At 42.9% G+C, this 12,567-nt stretch overlaps 1 protein-coding gene across 2 annotated transcripts in view; it reads right to left on the bottom strand.

The window, feature by feature from the left end:
- Window positions 1-4,805, bottom strand: part of IRAK1 (interleukin 1 receptor associated kinase 1) — a 956,043-nt gene extending 951,238 nt beyond the window's left edge. Inside the window, exon 1 of one of the 2 annotated variants that reach the window (XM_069645435.1) lies at window positions 4,501-4,805. In XM_069645435.1, coding sequence (XP_069501536.1) covers window positions 4,501-4,606 — 106 coding nt within the window. In that variant the 5' untranslated portion in view covers window positions 4,607-4,805. The remainder of the gene's footprint in view (window positions 1-4,500) is intronic. The other variant, XM_069645436.1, reaches the window with a different exon arrangement.
- Between the last annotated feature and the right edge of the window lie 7,762 nt (window positions 4,806-12,567).

The following is a 12,567-nucleotide window of genomic DNA, read 5'->3' as shown; positions in this document are numbered from 1 at the left end:
GCAGCTGTAATCTAGCTATGCCAGTAACGGTCACTTTAAATTACAAGCAAGAAGAGCTTCAGCCTTTTTGCATATCATTTAAAGTGACCATTAGTGGCATGGATAGGTTGTGGCAGCAGCCTCATGCATGTGAATTTACACCAACCATTACTGGCATAAATAGGCTGCAGCTGCAGCCTTATGAAAATGGTATTAAATGTTCCTATGTAGGGTACTGTTGGTGGAATGGCATTTACTTGATTTTTTCACAAAGCAAGGCATGCATTTGTTTCCAAATATTGATTAGCAGTTTGCTAATGAAAACGTTTTCTTGATTAGCAAACACTTTATTGGGTTAGCAATTTTTTCTACTAATATTTATAATGTCATTTGTACCCAAGACATATGAGCAACAGTACAGCATTTGTGTGTACTGCTGAAGAAATTAGCTAGTGTCAGTAAAACGAAAAGTTTAGCTGCATGAATGGACACAAATGGATATGATCAAAAGGCTCTGATAACAGTTTTCAGTGCAAGGCTCTATGCAGCTGGTGTTGCACAGGGCAGTGTCCTGTATATTTTAGCCTTGACCCATCATTTGCTACCAAGGAGAAGTTCAGAAGTTTCATAAATCAAAAAGTTCACAATGTTAAGGGAAAGTCATAGCCTGAGACCAAGTACGTCGTAAAGTGTTGCGGCAGCCAGTGTAATGTTGAACTTCAAGTTGACCCTTGCCTGTCATTTATATTAACTGTTTTCAATATAGCCGATTAATTACTAGGTGGTTTTCTGCAGCATATCTCCATAGATCCTCACCAAGCTTTCTCATACCAGTAAAAGGTCGTAGCCATAAGGACCAAATCGTCAGTGTAAGCAAGATATTTAATGTGCGCCAACGCTATTTTAGGAGGGCATGTTTCCAGCCCCTCTAGATATTCTGGTAGGTCTTGTAAATACATGCCAAGCTACACCCCCGATTGACCCCTCTAGTGTTAGCCATTGGGTCGCTATAATGTCCCCGCATTGTCCTACCTGAAACATTCACCAAATATATTTTCTGTGCTCGGGTGTTGCATATTAATGACTACCTTGGCATAGTTAAATCATTTTTTAAATCTCTTTATTGTGCATATAGTTTTAAAACCTTATAAATATATCCAAAATTTCATGAAAGAAAACACACTAATATTGTACATAAAACAAACCTCAGATATAAAATGTGAAATATAAAACAAAACTATGTCTTTAAAACCATGCGGAACAACCAAAATGTTTAGCCTTTTGCAAATCTTTAAAAAGACATGTCCAGATGGATAAAATTGAATGTAAAAATATGGAAATAGTGACATCACCAGAAAATGATAACTAAAAACAATATTTAGTACTTAATTTCATTATCAGGCTTATTCTAATTCCATTAATCTACGAATGTAGTTTATAAATTGGAACATAGGTGTACCCAGATAATATAAAAATGTTGAACAACATAATTTCCGTAAAACCTTTCCTGTATGGTTACCATAGATATTCTTTAAAATATATCTTAGTTGTGCAACTTTAAGGCCTCACAATATAGAAATAAATGTTCCAAAGTTTCTCTACTTTCAGTACAAATCTACATAGCTCAGAAAGGTTTTCTTCCCTTTTCCATGTAACGCCAGTTACCCTTGTTGGTAGGATATGAAGCCTGAATCCAAGTAACGTGGATCCTGCTTTCCATGATGGATATTTACAAAGTATTGGGAAACCACCCTTATAATTAGAACAAAACGGCATTGCTTCATGACAAAATGAACTACATTCCTAACACTGCCTTGTCCTCGATCCCTCCCACCCCAATCCATTTTAGCATTGGGTTCAACATTGAACACTTCAGCTGGGCCTCACCAACACTGGCCATGCATCCCCGCCCAATAACTGTGTACTGGATCCAATGTCTTGTGGTGCCTCTTCCCTCCCCAATAATACATTCTAAATCCCAAAATACCACCACTACATGTGACGTTGTAATGTAATATATTCAAACCCCTGAATCTCCTGTATAACCTGTGCGTTAACACTTGGACAAAATCGTAAAAACAACCTGGTAATGCAGCTTTACAAAACAATATTACAAACTGCCGAAGCAGTGAAGGACTCGTGCTGTTTAATAGATTTCTCCATTTTAAAATGTCTAGCATACTTTACTATTAATATGGTGTTGAGCTTTGTGTGTTATGTAAATGTAACATTTCTTTAACTAAAAACGTCATGATGTCCATCAATGGAAGGTCGGTTACAGCAACGATGTTTAAGCGTGGCTACTATACTGTTCTCTTAGGAAACACTGCAGGAGGGCACCTATATCCAAGTTTCGGTGAGGGGGGGATTAACACTTACATGGATGGAGAGGAGCCATCTTCAAATACACTGAGCGTAAGATGCAAACTTACTTATAATAGAACTCCTTCCCATTCTCCCCAAGGATTGTTTGTGCAAGCTAGTGTCAAATTAACAGGACAATTGTGCAATAGCACACGCTGGGGCAGTGGAATTGCCCAAAACCACAATAGGATTCATAGGTAAAGTGCACCTTTTTAGTGGTACCCGTTAGTATGGTAAGGCTCTGGTTGTGCGGTGGTGCGTGGTAGGCTTTGCCGCTTGCTAGTTCCAGGTGCACGTCCAGCTGCATTGTACCATAATTCTATGCAAGACTGAAGGTACTATAGTGGGAGTGTCTTTGAGGTGTCAGTGGGTAGTTGTAAGGGTCGGTCCCATACAAATGAATGGAACAAGTGGGCCCTAATTTCGTGCTTTGGCATAGCGCCACCTGATGTGGCATCACTTAGGATAACATCAAAAAAAAGATAGCTTAACAAGGCATACACGCTAAAGAAAGAATGATTTGCGTGGCTATAACCAAATAAATGCAACCAACTGACATGTTGCTAAAAATGAAAAAAAAAGTGTGGACCCAGTTGGGCAAAGTATGGCCACAACAACTAAACGCCTGTAAATCATTCTACCTCTGCCTCTAAAAGACGACAGCTCAAAACACACCAAATGTTTTACAATGGAACATACACCACCCGTCTACACTAAATTCCCTAAACCCTCACATTAAGCCACCAGAAATACACCAACATATCCTTGCACAGTTCTTAAACAACTCTTAACAGACAACCATGCACAAAACAAACAATTTACACTTGAAACTACACTGCTACATGCACAAAGTACAACATATCTAAAATGCACACACCACAGAGAATTATCTTTTAGACCGGCACACATCAACAATGCATCTTTGCCCTGCTCCTACATCAGTACCCCCGTTCTCCCTCATGACGTTCATGAATCTCAAAAGAACCGTAAAAATGTCAGGTGTGCTGTACAAAACTAAATAGCATTGCATATCACTCCTTCTCCTGTTGGAGTTGTGGGGCGGGACTCGAGGCAATTCTGGATGGCCCAAGCAAATTTAGTGATTAACAGCAACAGGGATGGAAATTAATGTTGCTTCTTCAGCAGTCAGTTCCCTAGAGTAGAATCTCTACTGTACTGAGTTCCTGTTGAGACTGTATCAGCCCGTCAAATACAGCGATACGGGACACAGTAAAGTACAGTGCAACAATAACTTCGATAGTAATGCAACTGGACACTATGTAATTATCCCCAACCATAAACACTGAGACAAATGAATATCATTGTTGTTTCATTGGTCACGTCGAATGAAAACCACACGTCTCGGAATGCAAATCAATGTGTGGCTCAAAAAACTGTTCTACAGCACTGTACTTGCAGAACGTTAAGAAACTGCACAATTAAAATTTTACAATGTAAGGTCACTTGGGTATACAGAGTGTTTGTCATAAACCTCCGGCTTGCGGTTATGCATTTAGTTAAGAACATTTGACTAGCCACACAAAAACTTTTTTTAACGTCAAGCTAGTAGATAATATGAATATACATGTATCTTTAAAAGGGAGCTACAGTGTGGTCCCCGCTTTGTCAAGGTAGTTAACTGAAGCTCTGTGTGGTCTTTCAATTAGGAATGTCCCAACACGGTGCCAGTTGCCGAACATTAATGCATAATGCAGGAGCTGCTGCATGCATGACAAAAAGACCAAATCCGTTGCGGGGACAGTCCAGTCCTACACTTAACTTTGCATTGTGGGACTTGTAGTCATCAGTTCAACAGTATAGCCCACGGACTACAAGTCCTTCAGTGCAAAGTGAAAAATCAAGCCTTGACTAGCATCTCCCGAACAGACTACCAGGAAATGTTGGCATTACGCTGGTGATAACAAAATACGTCTTCCAATTCCGAGTCTACTGTTAACATGCTGACCGGCATCCCCAATCACTATCACTTGCATTATTTTGGTCCGGCTCACGACAGCTCTGGAAGCAAACAGGCATTCAACAACGTCCCAGAATTTGAGGGGGTTGGGGCGGATTATCCCAGTTCCGTTGGGTGCCTGACAGGCGGTGCAACTTCATTGAAACTACGGCAACTGTAATAAAGATTGCTGAACTCACCAAACTTGGTCCACTCGGATTCGTCCAGTGAAGCGATTACCTCGCAGAACCTGCACATAATTCCAGCCGGCACCCTGTAAAGGAACTGCCTCTCCAAATTGGACATTTTCCAGGACTGCAGAAGGTCCCATAAACCCCAGGTCCAGAGTGGAAAAGTTCCTCGCCTAAGCGGGGACAGGGCTAACAGGGCACAATCATCGCATTCGAGCGGTGCACTGGTGCCCCGAACACGTATGGGCGGTACCCGTGAAGTACCAACTAGTTCCTATTAGAGGAACGGTCCTAACAACTGGTCATCACCACGTGACTCCCACCTCCTACTTCACGAAATAGGTACGTCAGATGCAATGCAGGCTACGCCCTGCTTTACTTGCTGGCTACTCATTTGTCATTCTACGCGCGGGAAAGCAAAGAGGGGGCGGGCCTCGTGCTACAGACGAAAAAAACACTCACAAAATCTTTTTAACGAGGTCGAGAGTTGCGCGGTCAGTTCCTTTAGAGTATTACAGGCAGATATTCAGGAAAGCAGGTTATGCTAATGTTTCGTTTGAGACTTCGTTCTTGTGCAGATATGTTCAGATGGGGGTTGGCCATTGGACTATGAGCACAGCATAATCGTGAGGCTTTTTAACCTGGTGAGGTTTGAATGGCCTTTTTTTACAGTTTATGGAAGGTATGGTGCTGTGTACTTAGAGGTCAAAGTGGGCGGGAACTAAAAGGTACAACGTTCCTTTACTTTTCAGGGAAATCTGCCATCGTTCCCTTACTTTAGATTCCCGAAACACAGTTCCAGGACGCAGGGATGGACACATTTTCTACTTCTCCCCTACTGAGGATTTAAACCTGGGCCCTGCTGAGGGCCAGAATTAGCTTTGGCAGCAGGTGATTCAACAAAATGCATGTTGGGCAGCATTTACAATGGATCCCTGTGGGGTCTGTCTGCTTTATGCTGATGCAGGGGTCAAGTCCTAAAAATTAAAGTGGGGGGACTCATCAACAAATGCAATGGGGTGTGACCTCACCAGAAATTAGCATACCAAGGTGAAATATGCACATTCCATTAAATTGGCTTTGCATAACCACCCAAATTGAACAGGAACAATGGCATTTGCCTTTCATAAAATCAACACACACCCAAAACCTAGACAGGATATTTTCTTCTAATAGTATTTTTGAAAACGTTAAAAAGGTGTGCATGTTTTAAACTCCAAGAACTTATACAAATGTTTCCCTGGGACTTGCAGTATCGAAATGGGATATTTCACCTTTGGTTGTTTATTATTTTTCATCAAGTTCTATTGTGAGTGGTGAAGTGTCTGACCTACAAACCTGACGACTGCAGATTTGAGCACCGCGATTGGCTTAATTCATAAATTCAACAAAGACATCCAGTGTTTCTCTTTTCACTGGGGGGGGCTGAGTCCACCCTCTGAATAAAGTGGGGGGACTCCGTCCCCCCGTGTGTACCCTGGACTTGAGCCCCGTGCTGGTGCATAAAGCTGCTGGACCCCTTAAAGGGATTTCCAATATTTGCGCTGGCATGAAAATCCATGTCGGTGCAAATGCTGAAGCATGTGTATGGTGGGGAGGAAGGTAGATATCGGATACGCAAGTTGTATTCCACCCTTCCCCTTTGACATAGAAATGACTGAATATTAGGCGTGACGTTAATCGAAGGTGTTAAAGCAAGGCTTTTACACCTTCCATTAACTTTAAGCTCCTATGCAGCATGAGCTCCCTGGTGTGGATGGTGGGTGATTGGAAATGGGAGGCTGCTTTAAGCAGTTAAGCAGCATGCTGTGGGGGGGCAATGACAAACTAATGGTGGTCATTTAAACGCATTTTCTGTCAGTGTGTTTTTGTCAATTGTAAAGGTGCAGAGATGGGCGACGGGCACAGTAGTTGTACATTGGTTGGCATAAACGTTTATTGCAAGTAAAAAGTGGTAGGGGTTGGGCAAACTCCTACTTTTCCCTAAAGCTAAGATGGGTTTCCCTACCTCGAAATAATAAACAAATGAGTATGTCAAGATTTAAAAAATAGAAGAAGTCCACCGTTGTGACAATAAACCTATTCCCGACCCTCACACTTAACAATTTAAGTTTACAGGGCTCTTCTTTCGATGGTGTGTCGTAAGGTTCTCTTTCAATGTAAAGTTCAAACCGGTGCACAACAAAAAGTTCAAAAATAAGAAAGAACTAAGAGGATGTCTGCCTCTTCTTGTTTCTTGTACTGTTCACAAATGCCAGAGGAAATGACTTCATTCCCATAGTTCTTTAACATCATTCAGTGTCTAGGGAATTGACTCTCTTCCCCAGGCTTCTTCATCCAGTTCCCCCACAATAACATTCCCATGGAAAAGGCCTCTCTTCCATCTAGTTTGCCACAGTTTTCTATAAAGTTCAACACCTGTGGAATGACTTCCTTTCCCAGGTGTTCTTACATTGTTATTGTTGGGCCTTTCCCATGCTTCCTTTTATGTCTCTGGGTCCCTGACCCTGGTGGGCAGATCTGGTTCCTCCCACCAGATACTGCACCGAAGAAGAATATCTTGGGAAGCACTCCCCAGGCCATGGTGGGTCCTTGACCCTTGGTGGGAGCCCTGGTTTTCTTCCATCAGGTACTTCGCCGAAGAAGAATAGCTTAAGATGCACTCCCCAAGCTGTGGTGGGTCTTTGAACCTAGTTGGCAGCCCTTGTTTCCTCTTTCACCAGGTATTGAGCCAAAAATAATAGCTTGGGGTGCTCTCCCCAACCTGGGGTGGGTCCTTGGCCCTGGTTGGCAGACCTGCTTCACTAACATGCCAGTTCTTTCCTTCTTTTATGTGTGACAATCTTTCACTTTCATATAGACTTCTTCTTGAGTCCCAGACCCTACGCTGATTACTGCCTTCTCTTCTCTTTAATTCAGGCAGTGTCGATTTCTAGACATGGCAGGTACAACCACATAGGAGCTCATTACCCCTTATTGCGTGTGGGTCCCAGAACCCCCCTTTCTGTGTCATGCTCTCTTTGACCTCCCAGCAATCACCCCTCAATCCCAACCCTCTCTCTGGGGCTCACTGCCTTTCTTTGGCAGCGTCTGCGTCTTGGTCGGGTGCGCTTCTGTCCTTGCGGTTCGGCAGCATATCTGCCGCCCTTTTCGATACTCGGACGGCATCCCTGTGATGTTCCAGCTCCCATCACCAGCGGGAAGTGCTGCGCCCATCTTCTCGCCTCGGAGTCCTCCCCACAGAGCTTTCACGGATACATCTTCCAATGGGGCAAAGCTTTGTCCTTTTCTGATTCTCCCATTTTTGGTCCACACACAGGTGGCCAAACTCCCAGTCCATACCATTAGGAAGACTCTCTCTATGTTTTCTCTCTTTGCTTTTGAATAGATCTTGGCCACTCAGGTGATAAAGACTAGACTATGCACTCTGGTTCTCACAAGTGCTCTTTATTTTTTATTAGCCATGCCTCTTCTTTGTCTCAGTGGTTTCACTAGACAACCTTAGCAACTCGTCCCTGCCCTTCCTCGTCTCAGTATTGGGGGTTGGGGTAACTTTACAAAAACATATGGTGTAAGGTAACAGGGAGGGGAAGAGTGCAGGTGAAGGTAAATGGTGTACATGTGGGGGATACTGTGTTCTCCCACGATAGTCATCACTGGTCACAAAGGGGGGTTTCCTTCCCCAAGAGGTCCTCTTGCTGAGTACCACTCTCAGTGGGGACTATCTGGTAGCGCTCTCACCTCCCTGGCCTTATGGGCAGGGGTTCCCTCATGGAAGCAGTGACAATACTTTGGGATTTGTCATACAATCTTGATAGTACTATTGTGGAGTGGATGAAAGGAAGGACCCAGTAATGGGGTTTCAATTACAGGGCATGAGTATGGGGTCAGGTAAGGTGCTGGGGGTAAGGGGTATAGTTCCACCACTTTCTTTTAACACTTTGTCACCAGTAGTTTTAGAGGGGGGCAGGGCAGAAGGCTCCTGAAAATTCCCCAACACAATCCAATATGTTCATACTTATCTAGTCCTGTTTTTTTCCCTCTGCATTCTGTGACTTGTATTTCTACGTTTCCCATTTTAAAACCAGGACTAGAAGTCCCAGAATTGAAAGCATTCAAAACGGACTGAAAAAGCACCTACAGACTGGATTGGATCATGTTGTCAAGTATGAAGCACAGTAGGATTGGAATTAATTGAGGCTTGTACCTGTAGTGGCACAGTCTACTCGCGGTGTGGGGTGTTGGGAGGAAACTTGTCACAAGATGTGTAGAGGTGAAGCCAAGTACCCCCACTCAAAGCTCCGCTCCCATGATGCCTCTATGTTGGGAGCCAGAGTGTGAGACACGTGCAGTGCCAGTGAGAGTACCTGTACCGAAGAGAATCCTGGAAGTAAGATACCCATTGAGAAATTCATGTATGCACTCCCGACAATATGATGGCCATTTGAATGAAATCCCAGAAGAAGTGTGAAAAACGAGCAAAAGAGAAGATTGATGACGTCATGCGAAGCAGAGCTGATGCAACCAGAAAGGAGACAACAGGAGGAAGAATGTAGGCATTCTATGAAAATCAAAGGAGAAGGTGTTACAGATGAGAAACATTTCGGGCTCGAGATGAAGATTTTCATGCCACAGAAACAATAAAGAAAACGTCAAGTCATTTTAAAATTGTACAGACGCAGTAACACAGGTATAAAAAGTATTCTTAAAGGCTGGCTAGGTAGTGAATAGATTGCGGCAATGTGTCAACGTATATACATAGGAATGGATAGACTATGGATGTTCCAAAAAGCACAATTAGCAGAGTATGGGCCCAGTAAATAGAGAGGGTTTTTCAGTGTGGTGCAGTTGGAAAACGACTTAATACCGGAGGTAGAGTCAAGAAGAGCTTGGCTGGCCAAACACCAGGAAGTCAAGGCCACCGTGAGCTTGGATGTTCGTTCAGTAGCTACAAAACGTGGGAAAAGTAAGGAGCAAGAACATTGAAGACGTCAGAGTTTCATCATTTAATAGCATTTCAAATACTGAAAAGCTCTGAAACATGGTCTCTAGTCACATGGATGGATGAAAATAGATACTGAGTTGGGCTGTATCGAAACCAAGAGACAGAGTATGCCTCTATTCCCTTTTATTCTCAGGCACATAGGAAATTTCCAAGGCCAATGTTCAAAGGGCTAATTGACTGGCAGACCGCAAGAGTGATGATAGATGACAGGTTAATGAGGTAGGAAGCTATGGTTATGACCAGCCCACCAGCACCTTGGTGCCAGCCTGTGTGCTGCTAGCATATGTGGAATAGTACAGAGGGTTGCAAGGGTGTTCACCAATTGTAGAGGAACACGTAATAGAGAGCCCTATGGTTTGTATAACCAATGTGACTTTGTGTATTTGATGATGTTCGTAGTGACCTGCACTAGAGAGGGCTTAGTTGTCCCACCTGATGATAGAGACCCAATCCCCTTCCCAACAAGTATGGACCGTATACCTAGATGTTCGAGTTATGCCAATCATTTTCCCAAGTAGGGTTTTGTGGTTTGCAACGTAGACTGACCTCAATGATGACAAGTTTGAACTAAAATGTGTTTATTATGCAATTCATTGAGTGAGAAGATTGAGCGGATGTTCGTTGTAACTCCCTGTTTTAGATAATTGATATTAAAACAGACATACTTTGCCAACTTCCTGAGTCAGTCTGTTTATTGATGTTTGAGTTTATTCTACATCTCCATCCATCTCAAAGTATTGCTACCTTGTCTTAAAAGGCCTAGTGTTGGTTACATAGGTTCACATGGTAGCAGAGAGAGGATGGTTAAAGACCCATTGATTTAGTAAGCTTTTACGGGTCTCGAAATATCGAGTGTCCTCTGCCATTTAGCTGGAGGAACGTGAAGCTCTTGTAGATAGTGACCATTAGAAGAACTTGCAAGTCAGTAAAAGACAGGTGCGGCGGCTCCCTCCTTTCACGGAATCCCCTCCCGATTTCTACTGGCAACTGAGTGGACCGAAGGCTGAAGAGGCTGGTTGAGGAGGAAGCGATGTCAAGAATCTGAAACTGAAACACAAATTGTGAGTTGACTGAGAGAGAGAGGGCAAATGATGAATGGGTATTGAGTGGGGAAAGATATAAAGGGATAACGGGGAAAGAGAATGGAGGGTTGGTTGGAGTAAGTTTAGTTTAACAATGAGTTTAAGGTATATAGACGAGGAGCGTTCTATATGATAAGCCCGGAATCCTACGTAAAGGATGTTTAGAAGGAATTTGTCCTGAAATCCAAATGGACGTACCTAGGCTACAAACGATAAAGGATCATTAAAGAGGACAAATTATACTCCGATCAGAGTCATTATTAGGGGCAGAAATGAGTCCTGAGGAGCGTTGACAGAGATTTATGTGGGCCGGCCAGTCTGTCAGTTTGTCTGTTTGTTTGTATATTGTATGTGTTGTATATGGTGAGGTAGTGAAGAGCCTAAAAGTAATAAATTGTGATAAAAGACTGAAAAATGAGTGATTATTTATTTATTTAGTCGACTGATAATGTTCAGTGAATAAGTAGATTGAAGTAAAATGGAATAAAGGATTGGGGCTGCGACAATTTTCGTACGCTCATATTGTATTATTTTTCTGAAAAGTATTTATTTGTATAAAATAATGATGCGTATTGACAGTCGATTGTGACTAGTCATGAGGGAGGATGTTACTCCGCTTATACACTTGTGCAGACAGCTGCCAAAACACGCACCCAAGCTCAAACAATACAGTGCAAAAGGTATGACGTCCTTTCATCGCCAGGCATTTGGAAGCCTGCAATTTAAACGTGCACAAAAGTTAATCGAATTTCTTTTTGGGGGGTGGGAAAGAGCAGATAAGTGGTTTTGGGGGTCAAGTATAGTTAAAAATAGGTGCAGGAGGGGGGTTTTGGGGCCCCCCAAAAGAAAAACTAAATTTGATGAAGTTTCATACACGTTTAAATTGCAGGCTTTGAAATGCCTGATGATGAAAGGACATAGAACCGTGCAGAATGGGTCAAGGGCACGACAGGTAAAATGTTCATGTCATGGCCACAAGGGGATCACTGTCCAAAGCAGTTTTGCAACACATGACAACATATTTGCACGCAGCGTACACGGGAAAGAAGCTACAAAAGAGGTTATCTCACTTAGAGCTTTGGAAGATGTACCAGGAGAAAAGGGAATACCCGCCTCCTGAGGTCGGGCTGCTTAACCAGTGTAAAGAGGGCAGTGAAGAGCCTTCTGCTCCCGATACCACACCTAAAGTTAATGACGAAAGTGTGAAAGATGAACGATTATGTCCTTTAAGAGAGCTTAAGGCGGCGACAGGGTATAGCAACCCGACACATAAGTTGCCTGTATGTAGTAGTGATGAGAGTCCCGAAAGAACTCCAGAAAGAGATGTGATGCCTAAAGTCCCACGAGACAACAAGAGAGGTGAACGACCAGGTATGCCCCTAGACATAGAGAGAGAAGTAAAGAGATGGAAAGAAGAGAAAGATAAAGCTAAGGGGGTGGCACTCATAGAGAGCGAATAGATGGAAGAGAAAAGAAAGTATGACAACAGGCAAAGAGCAGTTGAAGAACGGGACAGGCTAAACAAAGAAGAGAAGAAGAGGAAGAACAGAAATTAAGAGATAAAAGAATGCAAAGACGCAGAGATGAAGTGCGTAGAGCAAATGAGGGAAGAGAGGTGAAAAGATACAAAGAGGAAAGGGTCAAGGAGTAAGCAAGAAAACAAAGAGAGGTTGACGAAGAAATGGAACACAAGAGAAGGCAAAGGGCACGCAACATTGATCGCATAGAGAAATAGTTAATGGACCCAAATCCAGTCGTGGCATGCAAGGGTATAGAGGAGTTCTTCCCAACGCAAGAACCAATGGCAGGACCCTTTAGGATAGATTTAGAAGATAATTTTGATATAGGAGCTATTGGAAATAGGATTGAAAAGGTCTATCAGGAGATGAGGACAAAAAGTGAATAAAAAAATAAAGGCAAAGACTATTGATTTGAAGGAACTCAGTCACGAGGCAAAGAAAGAGGTTTGTTTAACCTCGAGCATAGAGC

The sequence above is a fragment of the Ambystoma mexicanum genome, chromosome 2p (genome assembly GCF_040938575.1).
Source record: "Ambystoma mexicanum isolate Mex_15411 chromosome 2p, UKY_AmexF1_1, whole genome shotgun sequence".
NCBI lineage: Eukaryota > Metazoa > Chordata > Amphibia > Caudata > Ambystomatidae > Ambystoma > Ambystoma mexicanum.
Note: the sequence above shows the minus strand (reverse complement) of the source record. Positions and strands in the feature narration are given on the sequence as shown.